General features: G+C 36.8%; 1 protein-coding gene across 2 annotated transcripts in view; it reads right to left on the bottom strand.

Annotated features, from left to right (window-relative positions):
• Window positions 1-6303: 6303 nt before the first annotated feature.
• BBS9 (Bardet-Biedl syndrome 9) overlaps window positions 6304-17796 on the bottom strand; it is a 289338-nt gene continuing 277845 nt past the window's right edge. For both annotated transcript variants that reach the window (XM_027675657.1, XM_027675658.1), the window contains one exon: window positions 6304-9796. In XM_027675657.1, the coding sequence (XP_027531458.1) occupies window positions 9750-9796 (47 nt within the window). In that variant the 3' untranslated portion in view covers window positions 6304-9749. The remainder of the gene's footprint in view (window positions 9797-17796) is intronic.

The raw sequence follows: 17796 nt of genomic DNA, 5'->3' as shown, positions 1-17796 counted from the left end.
ATTGACATCTGAGCATTCCACAAAATGACAGCACAAGCCATCTATTAGAGAAAATAATATTGTGAGCACTAGCCAGCACTCACAACAGTTCCATGCTTTGCTTTTGGGTCCACTCCAATTGGATGAATAGACAGCACAATTCCCAAAATGCAGGAATTTTGCTGCTATGAAGCACTTTGAGAACAACAATCAAGCCTCAGCTTTGTAATGATAGGATTGCAAAAAATGGCCATTTAATTTAAAATAGTCACTGTGGTTTGTAAAGCTGTTTCTGCATTGCACACAGAGGATAAAATACACATGCTTTCACAGGCTTTCAGCTGCTGGCCCAAGTGCAGAAAAGGATTAAGGCAAGACAGTTTGAATTTACATGATGCAAATTAGAAGAATCAGGAAGAAAAGATGGCTTTGAAAGCTATGCTTTGTTTTGTCCTAGAAGAGGTGTAATGCGAATTATTTTTTTCATAGCTAGCAGGACCCAGCCAGAATTGCAAAGGTATGGGCATGGGAGCAGCCAAACAATAGCTCTATTCTCCCACACCAAACTCTCCAAATCTGGAGTCTCACTTTCTGGGTTCCCAAACTGAGCGCAGGCCTTAAGTTTGATTAGGATACCTAAAAAATGAGCGCAATCTGAATTATTGGTTAGTTTTGGTAATGCAGGCCTTGGCAAGGGAAAGCACAGGGACTGAGTCCAGCCTAGCAGAGAGTGTGGTACATTAACCCAAAGATATTCCCATAGGCACACAGTGAAGATGAAGAAAGACGTGGAAGACTGTAAGGAGACACAAAAAACTCTTATACCAGTTTATGAGTATTTTCTAAGCACTGCCTGATGCTATAGTTTACAAAGGCTGGAAAGGGTATAAAGAGGAGCCAGAATACACCTCTGACATGAGCCAGGCAAAGGCATGGAGATAGAGGAATCTGTGATGAGTCTTAAGGGATGCTGGCACAGCCTCCGCTGGAGTTGTATGCTGGAGCAGGAAATTTATCCCTGAGAAGTAAAGCTGAACATCCCTATTTCTGCTCTGTTCAGAAGGACAAAGGAGCCTGTGCATGTGTGGGAAGGAGGAAGGGCTAGTGCATGGCTCTGGAGCTGCCCAAGCACACTGTCAGAGCCTTGGCTACCTCAGTTTTGGTTTGTCCTTGCTGAGAATAAAACCCACAATCTTTTCACCACAGAAGCCACATGACTAACAGTCTAGCCTTGAGCAACGATGAAGTAGGCACAAAAAATTAGGAAAGAGAAGGGTGCTCCTTTCACTTATACCCTCTGGCTGGATTTTTTTCTGAACAAGAATGTCCTTTGGCCACTTTGGTGAGCAAGTTTACCATTATGGAAACTGCTCCACCACACCTGCAGGATGGTGAATCAGTGAGAGTTATACAACTTTGCTGTTTACTGGCGGTTTGATCTGCTGGTCTCTGCTGTGCTGCTCCCTCTGCTTACAGTAGTGCACAACCAGCTTTGAAGGACAGGTAGTTATCAATAGGAGTAAAAGTGATATGGAAAAGGAATAATTTGTCTTTAAACTTGGTGAATAAAAACTTGCAGTAGTGAGGACAATGACCAGAGAGAAAGAGACAAACTAATTTCAAATTAGAAGTCAATCTGGAAGTGATTTGGTAAAAAACCCCTATACAAAAAGTCACAGTGCACATGGGTTTCTGCAAATGTTATCACAAAGCCTCTAGCAATCCAGATAAACAAGTATACAGGTAAATGCCTGAACTCACTTCCTAGCTCAGCCCCCAAGGTTTGGACATGCCTGCTGGCTTGAGACCTAAGAAGCCTAATTCAGCTAAACACTTCAGGGTTCAGATTTGCATACTGGGTATCTCTAAATGACAGAGAAGTGGAAGAGCATTTGTAGAAATTGTTTTTCTAGCCAGTGCAATAATCCTGAACAAGTAGGACCAAGCTGTATTTTTGTGCCTATTAGTTTTTGTGCAATCAAATTGTCAAGCTAAAGGTAGGAAGCTCACCAGGCTTAGCAATCTCTCAGCATACTGTAAACCAAAAGTCTGCAGCTAGGCTTGAAAAGGTTGATCTTGATCAGAAGTAAGAAAGGTTAAATGCACAAACTCTCTTAGTCATTGGGATTTATTTGCTCAGTTCTAATTTTAACTTTGGTGAGCCCAGTAAAAGGTATCACATCACCGCCTGGGTAGCTGTCATACAAAAAACAATGCAGCTACCAACTTTCCTCTGTTGGATGACATATTTGGGCAGTAGCCCTTCAAAGTAAAGCTTCTTTAGTGCACATGGTTTTCCATTCATTATTTTCCTGATGCTGAAAGCAATGTTATTCATCCCAGAGAAGAATAGATACATTGTATTTCAAAAGTTTAACCAAAACACTGATTTTGCTGCAAGTTTTCCTTCTTTCAGGGCTTTTAAAACTTACACCTACAAAGTGGCTGCTGGGCAAAATCGTCAATGGGATTTGGTAGGAAAAAAAGCAAAAGGAAAACAGGATTGCAAGAGTGACTGCTACCTACAAAAATGTGGATGACGAGAAGAACAATTAAAAGAGTCCTCTCCTCATGAGATGAGCTAATGAATGCTAAACATGGAATGACTTTATTATAAAAGAAGAGACAAAAAGAGAAAAAAAATCAATTCTTAACACACTAAATGTGTACCATCCACATCTATAACTACCTACACATTCCCAACTCTCTTTCATGTTTTTGCCAACCTCACCTATCACACTTGTCCAGAAGAGTACCCAGTACCTTCTCCAGTCCTGCTCGTCTGCAGCCAGGAAGTATCATCCACTTCTCGGACCTTGCTAGATAGGTGTAACAGCAATGATAAACCATTAGCTATTCTGAAAGGCCACTCATATTGTCCATATTCTTTTCTAGTTGTTTGGCCACAGAAACATTCGTTTCCAGTCTTCTTTTACTGATGTCAAGCTGGTTGTTATCACTGCATCCAGCCCTGCTATCTGACCACCAAACACCCAAACGTACTAATCCTGGGGACACAGTCTTACCAAGGTGAGGCAAGATTCCTCTTCTCAAGAAGAAGATTCTTCTTCTCTGTGGCAGCTGGCGTGGGAGCATTTGGACACAATTCTGCTGGGAATTCAGCTCATTTGGTCTCCTCTTCCTCCTCCCAGGCCTTCTAAGTAACTGCCAGAAGGGACAAACCCTTATATTTGAAATACTGTTGCCCAGAGCAATAGGGGAAATGCTCCCCTCCCAAGTCACACACCTCCTGACTGCTTTTGGGACTTGCACCCTGAACTATGCAAAAGAAGCTGTCCAGTGTCATGGTGAAAGAATTGTGTCATAGCACTACAAAATATTTAGTTAATGCTGGAACATGGCATTCAAATACACTGCCAAGAGAAACTCTCTTTGTTTCTACTGGATCAAAAGCAATCACACCATGTTAACCAACCTGTGTTCTTACCAGTTCCTAGTTAGAGTCACTGCTCAAGGAAGACACTACACATCCAGGCAGATGGAAAAAGCAGTATCTGTTATATATGCAGCAACTTGACTGTTCTCCAATATTTATGGATCCCAACCATCTTGACTTCATTATGCCATGAGGGGGAAAAAAAAGTACAATAATCCTCTTTATGTCTCTTGTAATTGAATCCAATCATGATTATAATATATTGTAGGCATTTGAAGTAACTATTAATTACTGAATGCTTGCTTCATAATGAATTGGAATATTATCTGTTATAGATCAACTTTTTAATATATTCTCTAATGCTTCCAAGATGCTGTGGAACTGATCTATCCTTTAAAATGAATAAAGTATTAAAATCAACAGAATAAAAACTCTTTTCTTTCCCAAACACACTGTAGACTTCACAATATCATCTCATCAGATTTAGCAAAGTAAGGAGGACTGATCCAAGTCATCATTGGATCAAAACCCTTGCTCATTCGTAAGGTTGTCTAAGAATAGCACCTATGCTACATTCATTAACAATTATAAAATGTCTCAGTATAATTAGAGGACACTGGAGCTGCCAATTTTTGAATAGTACGTGACATTCAGGAAATAGTATTCATAATAACAACATCAGTTTAGAGAAACCATGGCAACTTTTTAAAAGACAGAGGGCCAAGCTTTCTGTTGATCAAATGTCAAATTAATTAAGTGCATTCTTCTTAATAGAATGTGTCCTGGAAATACATCCTTCCTATATTGTCTTGGTTGAGGAGCAGAAGGAGAGCACGCTGTTCATTGCTTGATTTCCTAAACTATGTAATAGTATTGCTATAACTGTTGAAAAGCTGCTATACATCATCCTGAGAGTGACTTTGTCTCATAGGTGGCTGAAGTAACATGTATAGAATACTCTAGGGTATTGTTTTGCAAAGACCTATTTTACAAGCAGCATCACTCTCTACAGAGAAGCAATCACTTCTAGGGTGTAAATTGGCAGTTATTTAATGAATACTGGCTAGCTAAGCCTCGTGAACATTGTATTTTGGGAATAGCACCTTTTGGAGTGACCCTCATAATTTATTACATCATCTAGCTAGGAGTTCATGCTTACTTGTCATCTTATTTTGACATTCAGTCCCCAGTAGAAGAGTATGAATGCTCTCCTGTCAAAATCAATGGCAAAATACTGAGTTAAATTCATCGAAAATAGATTTGGGCCTCTAATCAGATTACAGTAATGACTCAGGATGACTGACCTCCCTTCACGGTTTCAGATCAGGCAACAGTTTACATAATCAGAACAGCTTTTATCTTGTCTCTGCAGCTGAATACACTGTCAGTCTGCACGCAGCTGGAGCTGTGGTGGAGAGCAAGCTATGATCAGCATTGATCATTCCCATTTAGGAAGCACTCCCAGATCTCTACTCTGCTCATAAAGATGAAAGAAAATATATTATCAAACACTGTTATTACTTTACTCTAGAGCATTAACTGGTTTTGCAAAATATAATTTCCAAAAGAAATATTTTTTATTATGAGAGTGTAGTGTTAAACTGGTGCTAGCAAACAAATGAACAATACAATATGCTGATGCTATACTGAATGAAAAATGCTCCCATTAAAGTTAAAATCAATTTACATGGTATAGCCTGAGGGTGTGGATCTCTTCCGGGGCTTCTGGTTACTTTAGCAATTTTTTTCCTGCTACATAAGCAAGATTTTGCTTAATCCTTTCATTTAAAGCATGAGGATGGATACTGAAATCTTCAATACAGTAGGTTCATCCATAGGCACGAATGCCTCATACACACATAGTAAATCAAAGCACATAGCACTGTATGCAAAGGAAACATCAACCTACAATGAGTGTGTATGAAAATAAATTGGTATTTTACTCTGTTTCCTGATTTCGACAACATGAAACTCTTGAAAAATACCATAGTGTTTTAAAATAATAGCTATACTTATTTAAATGTATGTTCATGTTGCATTTGTTTGAACTTCCTGATATGGCAGATGTAAAGATATAGCAATCAGGATGCATTGTCAGAGAAGATGAGGTACATTCAATTAGCTGGGTTATGCTTCCATCCCACGATAATTAAATCACTTGCCATACATTTAATGCTAACAGAAGTGATAGGCATCTCTGCTGTGATCTGATGGTTTCCTGGCAAAAGCATATTCTCCCATATTAGCAGCTTCTATACAGCAAACAACCAGCTATCTTGCAAAGGACAGAAATAATAATTCCTGATACTATTGTCAATTATAAGAATTTACAAGACGGGACAAACAAGTACAGAGGAGGTTCTAAACAAAGCAATGTTTTTCAGTCTTTATATACGTAACAAACTTGTGTTGAACTTGGTCTACTGGAATATTAGAATAAATTCTCATTGAAACAATGCATTCAAAACCACTTCTTGCTTGGGACAATTTTGTTAATTATAAGCCTGGCCCTGTGGGCATTCTGTCCCCTCGATAGGATCAAGGCTCATGAACCAGCATAATGCTTTGCAAACTTTACCTCTGAGCTGCAAAGGAACTATGTCACCTGCAAACAGCATATGAAGATACCATATAAATAGTGCGACAAATAAATAAATGAACAAAGCAGCAAGATGTGAAGAGGTGACAGCAAACAAAGCTATGGGAAACTCAAGGTTAATTTCCAATGAAGAAGCGATACAGAAGCTTGGTTTCAGGAGTATGTCATATATTTTACGGCACTTTTGCAGTGTTTTTCTTTTAATAGATTTTTTTATAAACAGGATATTCTGATAAGAAGGAAATATACTTATTTAATATGACACATACTCTGTAATTACTATTTTTTTTTATGCTGGAAGGACTTCACGTAGCAATACAATCTCTGCTCAGCAAGTTTCAGTTTATGGCAGTAAATTAATCTTTACAAGCAACACAATAATAGTGAAACTGATCTCTAATTCTCGCTGTACAGTAAATGTTGAAGAAGAGAAAACAACAAGACATTATAAAGCAAAACCCAACCCCTTGAAAGTAGAGAAATGTTGTTTTTCTGTGTCATAGTTGAATAATAGTTGGACAGAAGAATCACTCTGGAGCTGGAAACCATAGTCTTAGTTTGAACTCGGAATTGTGTACAAAGCCCAAAAGATCAGCAGAGTCCAGACCTCCAGATTTTGGTCATCAGAGTAGTAATTGTTTTAATCTGTTTCTCTAAAATGCAACAGCAGAAAAACAAAATTAAAGAAAAGCCCTTGGACAATAACATTCCAAAAATAAATTCTACCAAGAAAATAATCTTTAGAAGTATTTACCTGTTTAACAGAAAAATATATACTTTGTATTAGGACTTATTTTATAAAATGTATTTCTAAGTTCTATATAATAAAGATGCCATGACTCACAGCATGATTTTCAAAATGTCACAAAATCCCTTTTAGGTATAACAAATTATTTTCAAAAAATTATAATTTAAAATTAATTTTTGTCCGTGAGCCACCTAATCATATAAAATTCTACTAGAATAGCTAAATGTGCAGATACACTGCATATTTAAGCTGACTGGAACAGGCGTTACTCTAAAATCCTGTTCAGAATAGTTTGACTGGGTAGCAATGTCTCTTTCAGCCTCAGAAACATCACTGATGAGAACCAAACATTTGTTCCCCCGAACAATGTTTCCTTACATTTTCAGTTGGCCAACTCTCTAGCTTCCAAACTTCCTGTAATTGGCCTGATTTTTTTCCAGCCAAAAAGAACTTTCTTAAAAATTCAAACTACACTTGAGAACTGCTAAGAATTACTTTACAATATTTCCTCTTAGCTTGCTGCGTAAATGACTACATTTCAATTACTTCCTTCCTCTGAATTAGATGGACTATTTGGCATTGGGGGAAACTAAGTAATTTTCACTCAGTGAAACTTTTAAATCCTGATGATACTATCAAACACTGCAATTTAGCACAATATACAAAGAGGTCATACATTACTACTACAGACAGTTCTATCTTTTTCTTTCCCCCCTTCTTTATTACCAGTATGTTTTCCCCTTTTTGTAAAACTGTTCTCATGAGACCTTATTTTACAAAGCATGGAGCGGAAAAGGCAAATAAGAGCGCTTCTGAGCCTTACATCCTAAAATGACAGAAAATAACTTAAATAAGAGTGGATGATATAATTGATTTGAGTGCCTACTCGTCATTTACCCTAAAAACCCAATGAAGCCTGGCAGCTCTGAGCACTGGGATCACATTCAATAACGGGAATTATGACAGAGTAATATGTTTCAAAGAAGTCTTATAGCAGTGTACTTTCCAGCTATATTATATGCTTATAGCTTAGGATTCTTTGGTCCAGGATTCCACACAATTATGGTATGGGCTTTTGGTAGTAACTGTGCTTGATTTTTCTAGATAACCTAGTAGCCACTGACAAGAGGACAAAAGAAGATTTGAGATCTTTAGTTAACGTTTAAGCCTAATAGCTACAGTAATTGATTAGTTCTCCATGGATTTTCTTTGGTCACTGAGGTGTGTACAGAGACTACAGAAGATTATTTTATTGTGTAATTTTCACAGCGCAGCAGGGTATCTTGACAAAGGGTTGGATACCACCCTCCTGACTAAAACCATGGGGGAGGGATCAGAGTGAAGAAAACTCAGAGAGCAGAATCACTCCATAACAAGCAGGGGGTAGGATTTTTCCTTCCTGAGAAAGAAGCAAGATTTCTGGCCCCACAACTTGTAGATATCTGAGATCTCCTGGGGGACAGAGTCATTTTTATGGAGAGTTATGGCTCACTTCAGCCCTAGAAGTATCACAGAGGCCTTACCCAGTTCCCTGGCTACTGAGCTCTATTTAATAGCTAACATATTAAAAAAAATCCTTGAAACAGTTATATAATGTTTACTGAACTAGAGTAGGACCAGAGGGTTAAGCAGCAAATACACAAGCAGTGCAAAGCTGGTTTTGTTTCAGGAGTGGATGCAAAGAATTTGAAAGTAGATATGGAGAGGATGAAGGTTGATGGCTTAAGACATCCTGGAAAAACAGTGTCTCCTTATTGTCCACAAATCAAGCTAGCATCGACCACAGCAACTGTCACAATCTCTTCTCACAATCTCTCCTATTCTACAGCTAGAACAGGAGTTGGTGAACCCCTGTTGAGGAGACCAACAGGAGCATGGACTGTGGAGATGGCTCAGGCAATTGCATCTACCAGAAACTAAACTGAGACTATCAGTGCATTTTCTATCTGCCATCCAAGAGACTGCAACTTGTATTTTGGTATGAACCAGCAACAGTCAGAAGAGGGCTCATTCAAATGCTGTTTATACATTTGACCTAGGTCTCAGTTATTTTCGTTTCCAAGTACATTTTAGTAATATCTTAACTCAGTCTCAGAAATCCAGACACGAGCTTGACTCTTCCAAACTCTAGGCCAAAGTCCTCTCAAAGTTCGCCTCAGTTGCAAGTACCTTGCGTGGACCTGACCTTCAGAAGGCGGATACTCACCACTTTCTAAATACACAACACTCAAAGCATCCTCCAACCAGATTAATAAAAATTAAGGCACTCAAAAATTGTTAGTTACTTTTGAAAATCTTGCCCATAACTAGAACAGACTGATTGACAAGAAAAACACAGGTAACCATAAAAAGATCCATGTGTTGCTGTGCTCAACGTACTTACAGTGTAAATTTTATTCCCATTCATAGTGACATAGTTAATGGTAAAAGGGTTTGCCCTTTATGTCCAGTAACCATATTTTACTCTATATCTCTAGAGAGCAGGAGTCTGTATAAGCAATGAGAGAGTAGAAAAAGAGTTGATGGATTACCAGTTTTTCTTCTGGTAGTGAATTCAGCTGTCTGGAATTGTGAACGTTAGTACAAGAGGAAACGAGATAGTTATCTTTTGTCAAAACTGTGATATAACAAATGTTAATATAATCTCAAAGGGAGGTGCAGTTCAGAATATTTTTTTTTAAAAGATAAAACATATCCTGAAACAAAGGCTGCTTTTAACTATGTGTAAACAGTCTTTGATCAATCAACTGAATCCTTAGAAAGGGATGATATATTGTAAAATACAACACAACACCCCTACAACAGTTGGGTAAGTGCTTAAACTTTGCTCACAGAAAGGATGCTAGTAGTTGTTAAGGGGACCCAACCAAAATTATTACAATGTAACTTGTTCTGGTTTTTTTTTTAATAAATTAGCACAGTCCTCTCCTTCTGGAAACTGCAATCAGTACAGATTAAAATGGATCAGTACTACTGCATTATAAATGCATCAGACATCAGATAGAAATTCCTCCTGAGGATTGTCTTCAGGTTTCATGGCTTTTCACTTCCTCTGCTGCATTCTCAGACAAACCTGTAAAGCAGAAAGAAGATGCTTAAAAATTCAGTGTACTTGGCAATTACATGCACTATATTGTTGATTCCATCAGTTTGTGAAAGCCTTGGTTATAGCTAGAGAAAAAAATTTATTACACGCAAAACAGGATAAAAACGTATAAATTGCAAATTCAAGCACTCACAAGTTCAGAAAATATAAAAATTTAAGACAAAAAAGGTGATTTCACATCAGCTCTTTTATACATATCATAGATGATAACAGTCCAAGTTATAAAATCATAAATTACTTTTGCATCAGAAAAAAATGACAGAACAACTGGGGATATGATCTGAGACACAGTTACTCCAACCTCCTTGCATTTTTCCTGTCTCTTTTTCTGGGTAGAACTCATAATACAAATTGCAAAACAATAGAAAATTGACTCCATAAACTCATTAGTAAGGATATACTTTGTGTATATATATGTATATGTATATATATATACATATATATATATATATGATACATGAGTATCAGCTTGGGGAAGGGGAAAAAAGCCAAACTCTTGTATTGAAGATAACTTTTGCCTTAAGCCAAGAGAATGAGTTTCCTATTTTTAAATATTAGTTCAAGAGATTAATCAGTCTTGAATAGGATAATAATATTTGCAATAATTAACCTGACAGAATTTGAAAGGGGTATAGAAACTCATAAAAATGGCTTGGAATATCTAGGGAGAAAAAGAACAGTGGATAGTCACACAAATTTGTATACATACATATTTGCATGACCTAAATTAAAAGTGATTATTTCACCCATCGGACTTTTACATATCCACACCTAGTTTAGGTTGAAAACAACTCAACTTAGATCCTTTTCTAATTAATATAAAGCAATCTAAAATAATTTGGAATCATCTCCAAATGATATATGAATAATAATAAAAATTACACACAGATTTTATGAGGTTTGTTTTGATATCTTTTTTTTTTCTTTATGAGCCTTCTTCCCTGAAGAAGGCTGAAATCCCCACACACCTAGCAAAATGATCCAGCAGGTCAGTAGAATAAAATTTGAGCATCCAGGTGTTCTAATCCAAGCCATCAGTCACCTGTCAGCCTAACCGCTTTCACAATAATGTTCACACAGAATTAGCACAAACAACCTGCATAATTCTAAAAAATTATGCTTTCATTTACATCTGTTCTATTCCATATGATCAAAACCATCTAGATTTCTTTTCCAGTTTTTATTTTACACTTCCAATGTTTTTGGTGCTTGGGAATTTTAGTATTTACAATTGTTTTCATGGGTGATGGTACTAAACTGAACAAATGTTATTTCAAGCCTTGAGATACAAAAGACTAAAGCAGTAAAATTTCAGCAACAGCTGAAAGCCCAAGGCCCCAAAGGGCTAAGACGTTCCCTTTACTGAAGTTTCTATTATTTATTTTTTTTAAGGACAATTAAAAATACCATGGTAAGAGCTGACTTGGGTTTCCAAAGGTCAGCTCTCAAATGGCAGTTCTTTTGTTCAAAACTCTTATCACGCTGGGATACCAAAGGGACCGGTAGCAGGTCCCACCCTGTTTCATTAATGTTCATGGGGAAGGAGGTAGGTAGCATGATAATGAAATTTGTGGATTATAAGAAACCAAGATGAGCTTCAAACGCTGGGGAGGAGAAAGAAATATTGCTCTAGGACTAAGAAATTAACAGATCTGAGACAAGATAAAAGGAGATACCACTTGAAATACATCGTGGAAATAACAAAATTAAACACAGATATTTGCTGAGAAAAGCCCTCCAGAAGTAGCACAGTGGAAAAAGTTGTTTAAGACATGTATTTGCAGTAAAATACCCCATGTAGTTCAATGCAGTGTAGAAAGCACTGCTAAACTCACAGTTAATACTGTTCCTGATTACATAGCTTTGTTGAGATCACATCTGCAGCTGTTTACAGCTCTGCATTAAAAAACTACCAGAGAATATCTTACTTTCCCACCATAATCAAGGAAAAGAGTAAAAGAATTATGAAACTGGCTGCTGCACACTCTTATAAAAGCTGGACTCGGACATAGTGCAGATGAGAAACAGAAAAACGGAGCTATGATTATGGTCAGCTCTTTGTACCTGAAGAGAATGACTGCAGATTTACCAGAGACTAAGAGTCTACTAATCTGTGCATTAGCATTGCACACTTAAGACATGATACTGCCATTGCACAGTGCTCTCAGCCTCCCTGCCTTTGAGGACTGGCTGGCTAGAGGACCTCTAAGAAGCATAACAGAACAGAAAATAAGAAAGGGAGGTTTAAAAAAATATCATGGAGAAAAAAGCTTCATGAAAAGCTTTTAATATCCTAATGCATCTTTTCCTTTATTGGGCTGAAAACATGGCATATTAAAAATTAAAATGTAATTATAAATTTACGATGTAAAAAAAAATGTATTTGAGCCAAAAAATTAGTGCCCAAGATCCTGCTTTCAAAATCAGTTACTTCCCTGACATCAATTTCTTACAAATTACTCTTGTGTCTATTTCTACAAACTGCCATATCAAAATGAACCATGCAAATGGTTACTTTCAAGCTCATGAAACATGGTGGATCCACTAAACCTAATGCATTAACTGTAATTATGGACTGGCAGAAGTGAAGTTATATAGTGGGATTTACCTCAGGTTTACAAAAGTTTGCCCAACAGCACAATATATGGCTATAGAGAACCTGGAATACTTCGGCATGGATCAAAGAACTACTACATGTGTAAACTGTGGGAGAGGTGAGCTGACAGGTGAGGGCACAGAATGCAGCTATTTTTATTGTGCAACTCCAAAATGGGAGGCAGCATAGAATCATGAAAACATGGCTTGCAATAACCAGCCTTCCCACCTCTACTCTGTACTTTTTCAACATGAAATATTTATTAGTCATCTAGGAGAAAAACATAAATGTCACATTGATCAAACTGGCACATGCTACATTATAGCAGATGAGATAATTAACATCAGAGAGGTTTCCCATCAGCATATTCTGACAAGCTTAGGCAGATCCTAAAAAATACAGGGTATAAATAACAAATTCTGCAGATTAAGTCTCCTTTACATCATTTCATCAGGGAAAAAAAGAGCTTCCTTTCATCTTCATATCCCCCGTTATAAAGTTCTCAATGTTTCATTTTATAGTTCATCCAAAAATACTATCAGAATAACACTGGTCTGAGCACACACACTTAAAAAAATATATATTTAAAGGTTTATATCTCTATTTATCAGCACAGCTACAAACTAGGAAGCTGCTTTTGGAAATAATCATGATAAATTTTAACTCTGCACTAGGCAACTCCATGCAACTCCAAGAAAGTTTGGAGGTCATTTTTCAAAACAGAGTCAAAATACATGCTTAAATTATTAACCCAATTAGTAACACAGTATTAAGTATATCAAAACAGTCACTTAAATCCCTCAAATTTTGTTTATTTGTTAATCAGAGGACATCAGCACCCTCAGAAATCAGATCCTATAAACAAAGACACAGAATACCTCAGTAATGTTAATTTGCCTCTTGAAAAGCATGATTAATACACACATATCATTGAGTCACATGAAGTTCATTTGTAGATCAGAATGTACTTTTGAGCCTTGAAAACCAAAAGTTCAAAGAAAATCAGTTACCGTGACAGAAGCACCAAAGACAGCTGAAAATCCCCAACTTTCCTGGAATTATTATTCATGTAGTTAGAGGGGGAAAAAAAACAAACAATGACACATTTAAAGGGAGAGATGGTATTTGATCATGGTGGCAGAAGGGAGGAGAAAGGATCATTTTCTGTAGTCATAAATTGTTCACACTAATCATGATGGTGTAAGGTTTAAAAATGCTCAGGTTAAACAATTAGGCAATGGAAGAAACTACCCAGGGAAGTGGCTGAGTCAAGGATATGAGAAGATTGCAGAAATAGGGTAGATGAAATCTAGTGGGGATTACTGAAAAGGAAGATACACAGGTTTTGAATTGGATGACCTAAAGGATCTTCTCCAATCCTATCATTTATGCTGCTATGATTCATCCTAAGGAGAACATTTTGGACTCATATGAATTACTGGCTGAGTTTCCTGGATGCTATTGTACATTAGTCTACTCTAAAGCATGCATAAAACTAAGTCAAAGTTGGCTTTGAAGTGTTTGATCTGCAATATCCAATACTTCCAGTCTCTTTTTCATACAGTGACTCAGAAAAAGGGCTGTTATAACAAGACAAAAGTTATTTTGAATTCAGATTAAGTTAGAGAAGGGAGGCACCCTGTTCTGCAGCTATTCCCACCTAAAAGAGGAAAAAAACCACCCCATCTCATGGCCTGATGGTTAGTATTGCTATGTCTAGATCTGACATAAAACAGCTTTAGAACAAACTACTGCTTAATAGTAACTGTTTTTCATAAAATTTTGGATCCAGAACTAAATGTTCCAAATGACCAAAGTTAATAGCTTTTTGATTTTTTGTTAACAAAAGATGACAGATCTTTCCCAGCACCTTCAAGATATATTTCTGAAAATCATAATTCTCTTTTTAAGAATGCTCATTTATTCACTGCTAATAATTTTCTTTATCATTACAAATTGGTTGAGGAAATGTATACAGCTTCCTTTTTCTTAGTATTTAATCTTCATTCCATGAACACAATCCAAAGGGGTTTTCAGAAGTCTAAGAAAGTAACAGTGTATTGCTTATCCCAAACAAACTAACCCAGTTTAGTTAGAGTGCAGAATGGATTAGTGTAAAATCATTAACTTCAGTGCAGTGCAGAAGATTGATCACCACGATGGACAAGTTACAAACTTTCCTACACTGCCTAAATGAGAGAAACTGGACTTGACTAGTATTCTGTACCACTTTTTATAGGCTAATAAACTGAGAGTGAGCCTCACCATTGCCTCCCCAAGTCACCAATGAGTCACTGATCCCTGCAAACATAATTTTAAAATGCTCAGATTTTTGTATCTGAAAGTGGAGTGATGGTAGCTGAATGAGCGGGAAGCATGGACTGACTCATTCACTAAAGAATTGTGTAAAACAAATAAATTTGTTTTTCATTTAGGAAGTAATGTGACTGAGAGAAAGGACTTCATTCAGTAAACTTTGCTTTGTCCTAAGGGACCATATACATCACAGGATGGATAATGTGAAACAACCGTTTCCATCACTCTAAACATGCCCCCTGCTAACTGCAACTAACAAGACAAATCCAACCTATATGAAGCTACCAACTGCTAAATTTCTAACTGCCACAAAATAACAGGGTAGAAGGGGCAGCTCTAACCTTGGGGAAAGAGGAGGGTCTATTCCCACAAAACTTACAAAAACCTTGCTAAAATCTTCCTTTTGTCATTCTGACTTACTCGTGACTGTAGAAGCCCTGTAACACAATGGAGTTAATAAGAAGATAACAATGACAAAGGCAACATTTACCAAGTGTCTACACAGGGGTTTTTTAATTACCTTTTAAACAACTTTTTAAACAAGTTCTTGTGCATTCATGCCTCTAGGCATTAGCCCTCACTAGCAATCTATACTTCCTTTAGGTCTTTCTTCTGATTCCTATTTGGAAAATGCACAAGACATACAAAATGTTTCTAATATAAAGTCATTAAATTTGAACATCAGGAAAAATGTCCAGTCAGATGACCAAAATTTCCCAAAGCACACAGCTGCTTCTTCTGCTGACCTCAGTCACACACACACATACTATAAATACAATTTGCACACACACACACACTCCCCGTACACAAACAGCTGGAACAAACACATTGCCTAAGAAACAAGGAACTGCCAAGAGACCAAATCTAGCTTACATATAGAGATATTAAGGAGAAAAAGAGGAATGGGATGCTGGTTAGTTTGAAGCAATGTAGAGCTCTGTAAGCAGCACTCTAATAACAGTGTTTTAAGTTCCGTTTAGGAACCAAAAAAAAGAAATAAAAAAATTATTACAGAGAAAATTGAATACGGTTGGAGGATGACTGGCTGTTTAAAAAGCAGTTACCTACCTAAAATGATGTCATTGATCATTACTGTAGGAAGTGTAATTTCAATGAAGCCAAAATTTTGGAGGAAAAAATGCTTATTTTCTCCAAATATCTGGTTTATCACAATCACCTATCAAATCCTAGACATTTTTCTAGGAAAGCTTGCAAAGTTTTTGAGAAATGGTTGTTTTCATTTAGAGATGATCACAAGAAGTCACAAATTACCCATTTGAGCTGGAACAGATATTTCTTGCCAGGAAGTAAATCCCTAAAAATTAGTTTGCTTTTCAGTGACCAAACCTCCCTTCTGTCTAATTAGCTATCAGCCTATGTTAGGGTGGTAAATTAATTCAGTGGCTTCTAAGGCAAATATGCAGAATACAAATCTAAAACTTAATTAATTATGGCCACACAAATGCCAGTGCTTCAATTTATTCTTCGTCATGCCTATATCATCCCATTCACTGCAACCCACGATCCTATTAAGCCTTTCAGAAATGTTGGGTCTTCAATAATTTGCTGCCAGAAAAAAAATTTTGGACCACGTATATTGAGATTAGACAGATTATATTGTATTAGAGACAGGGTCTTTTTTTGTGTAGAGGTAACTCTTCTCTTTTTCCTGGGGAGAAGTAATGCCATAGTAGTCAGTCTTTTGCCTGCTTGATTCGTTGTGCTGTTTTGTTGACATCCCAGACAGATGACCAGCCAGCTGACTATTAACAAAGCCTTTGTCTTCAATCACCATGCCAGATAGGCAAAACTCCAGGGGTAGGTTAGCTTTAGGGCAAGATTTTCCACCATTTTCATATGAATGGCAGTGAATCCCACTCTGGGGAAACAACCACCCAGTGTCTGCCTGCAGGAAGATCTAAGATCCTTCACGGATACTATATATATATATATATATATTACAGTCAACTTCTACTCCTGGAGGTTGGCTGCGGCTCATAATTGACATCTGAAGACCTACAACCTCCCTGTTAGTATAAGTTCAAGCATTCCTCATCTATGTAACGTAATTTTAGCTAATACCGAGCAAATTTTTCAGATTAGATTATTTTCATTAGAAATATGTAAATACAGGTCAAATAAAGCAGTCAAATTCAGAGGTCAAATTTCTGCTCAATATGGCAGATCAATTTGACTAAAAAAAAAAGTAAATAATTACAGCTTTTTGATAATCTCAAAATCCTTTGAAGTTTCATTTCCCACTGAATTATTGCAAATAAACTTCCTTGAATATAATGTTGGGGTTTTGTTAAAAAATAAGTTAGCACATATGAAGTCTAAGTGAAATACTTCATTTGAGGAGAAAAATAAAGAAACTCGAATAAATCATTGAAGATTGTCCCAAAATAACAAATTTTCCAACTTTTTTGCTTCAAGTCAGAACTTAAAAAAAAACCCCAAACAACTGGTTATTCACACACCTCTACTCTTGATACTGTGTACCTGTAACTGAAGTCAAAATAATGAAGTTATTCCTTTAATATGCATGATATAATTGTTAGAATGAAGCTTTCAACAAATTTATCTACAATACACCCATGCAAAATATAGGCAGCTTTATCCAACACCATCTTCAGTAAAACATAGAACAAAAAGTATAATAAGTTTATAGGGGGAAAAAACCCCAGCTTTTTACGGATAAAGAATCTGATACAGACTTGTATTTAGGGCCTGTGCTGTGCTTCTTGTGCAAGTTTATCTCGTATGGCCACATAACAATTCAATACATTCATACACAAACATCAGCTTCTCCAGTAGAGATTTCCAAAGTGTTCAGTACACATAAGCCCATGGCTCCTCAGTACCAGTAAGATGTAACAAAATAGAAGAAATTCCGAAAAGAACAGCATAAATAATTATGTGATTTTGTGGAAAACAGAAAAGAGGATAGGGAGAGAAACAAAATAGCTAACGGCAAGCAACATCAGGAATTTTTCAGTACAATGAAGAGATATGAAAGAGGATCAAGAAGATGAAGTCAAGGAAAGGAATATTC

Source organism: Neopelma chrysocephalum, unplaced genomic scaffold (assembly GCF_003984885.1).
Source record: "Neopelma chrysocephalum unplaced genomic scaffold, ASM398488v2 Primary Assembly neopelma1_26, whole genome shotgun sequence".
NCBI lineage: Eukaryota > Metazoa > Chordata > Aves > Passeriformes > Pipridae > Neopelma > Neopelma chrysocephalum.
Note: the sequence above shows the minus strand (reverse complement) of the source record. Positions and strands in the feature narration are given on the sequence as shown.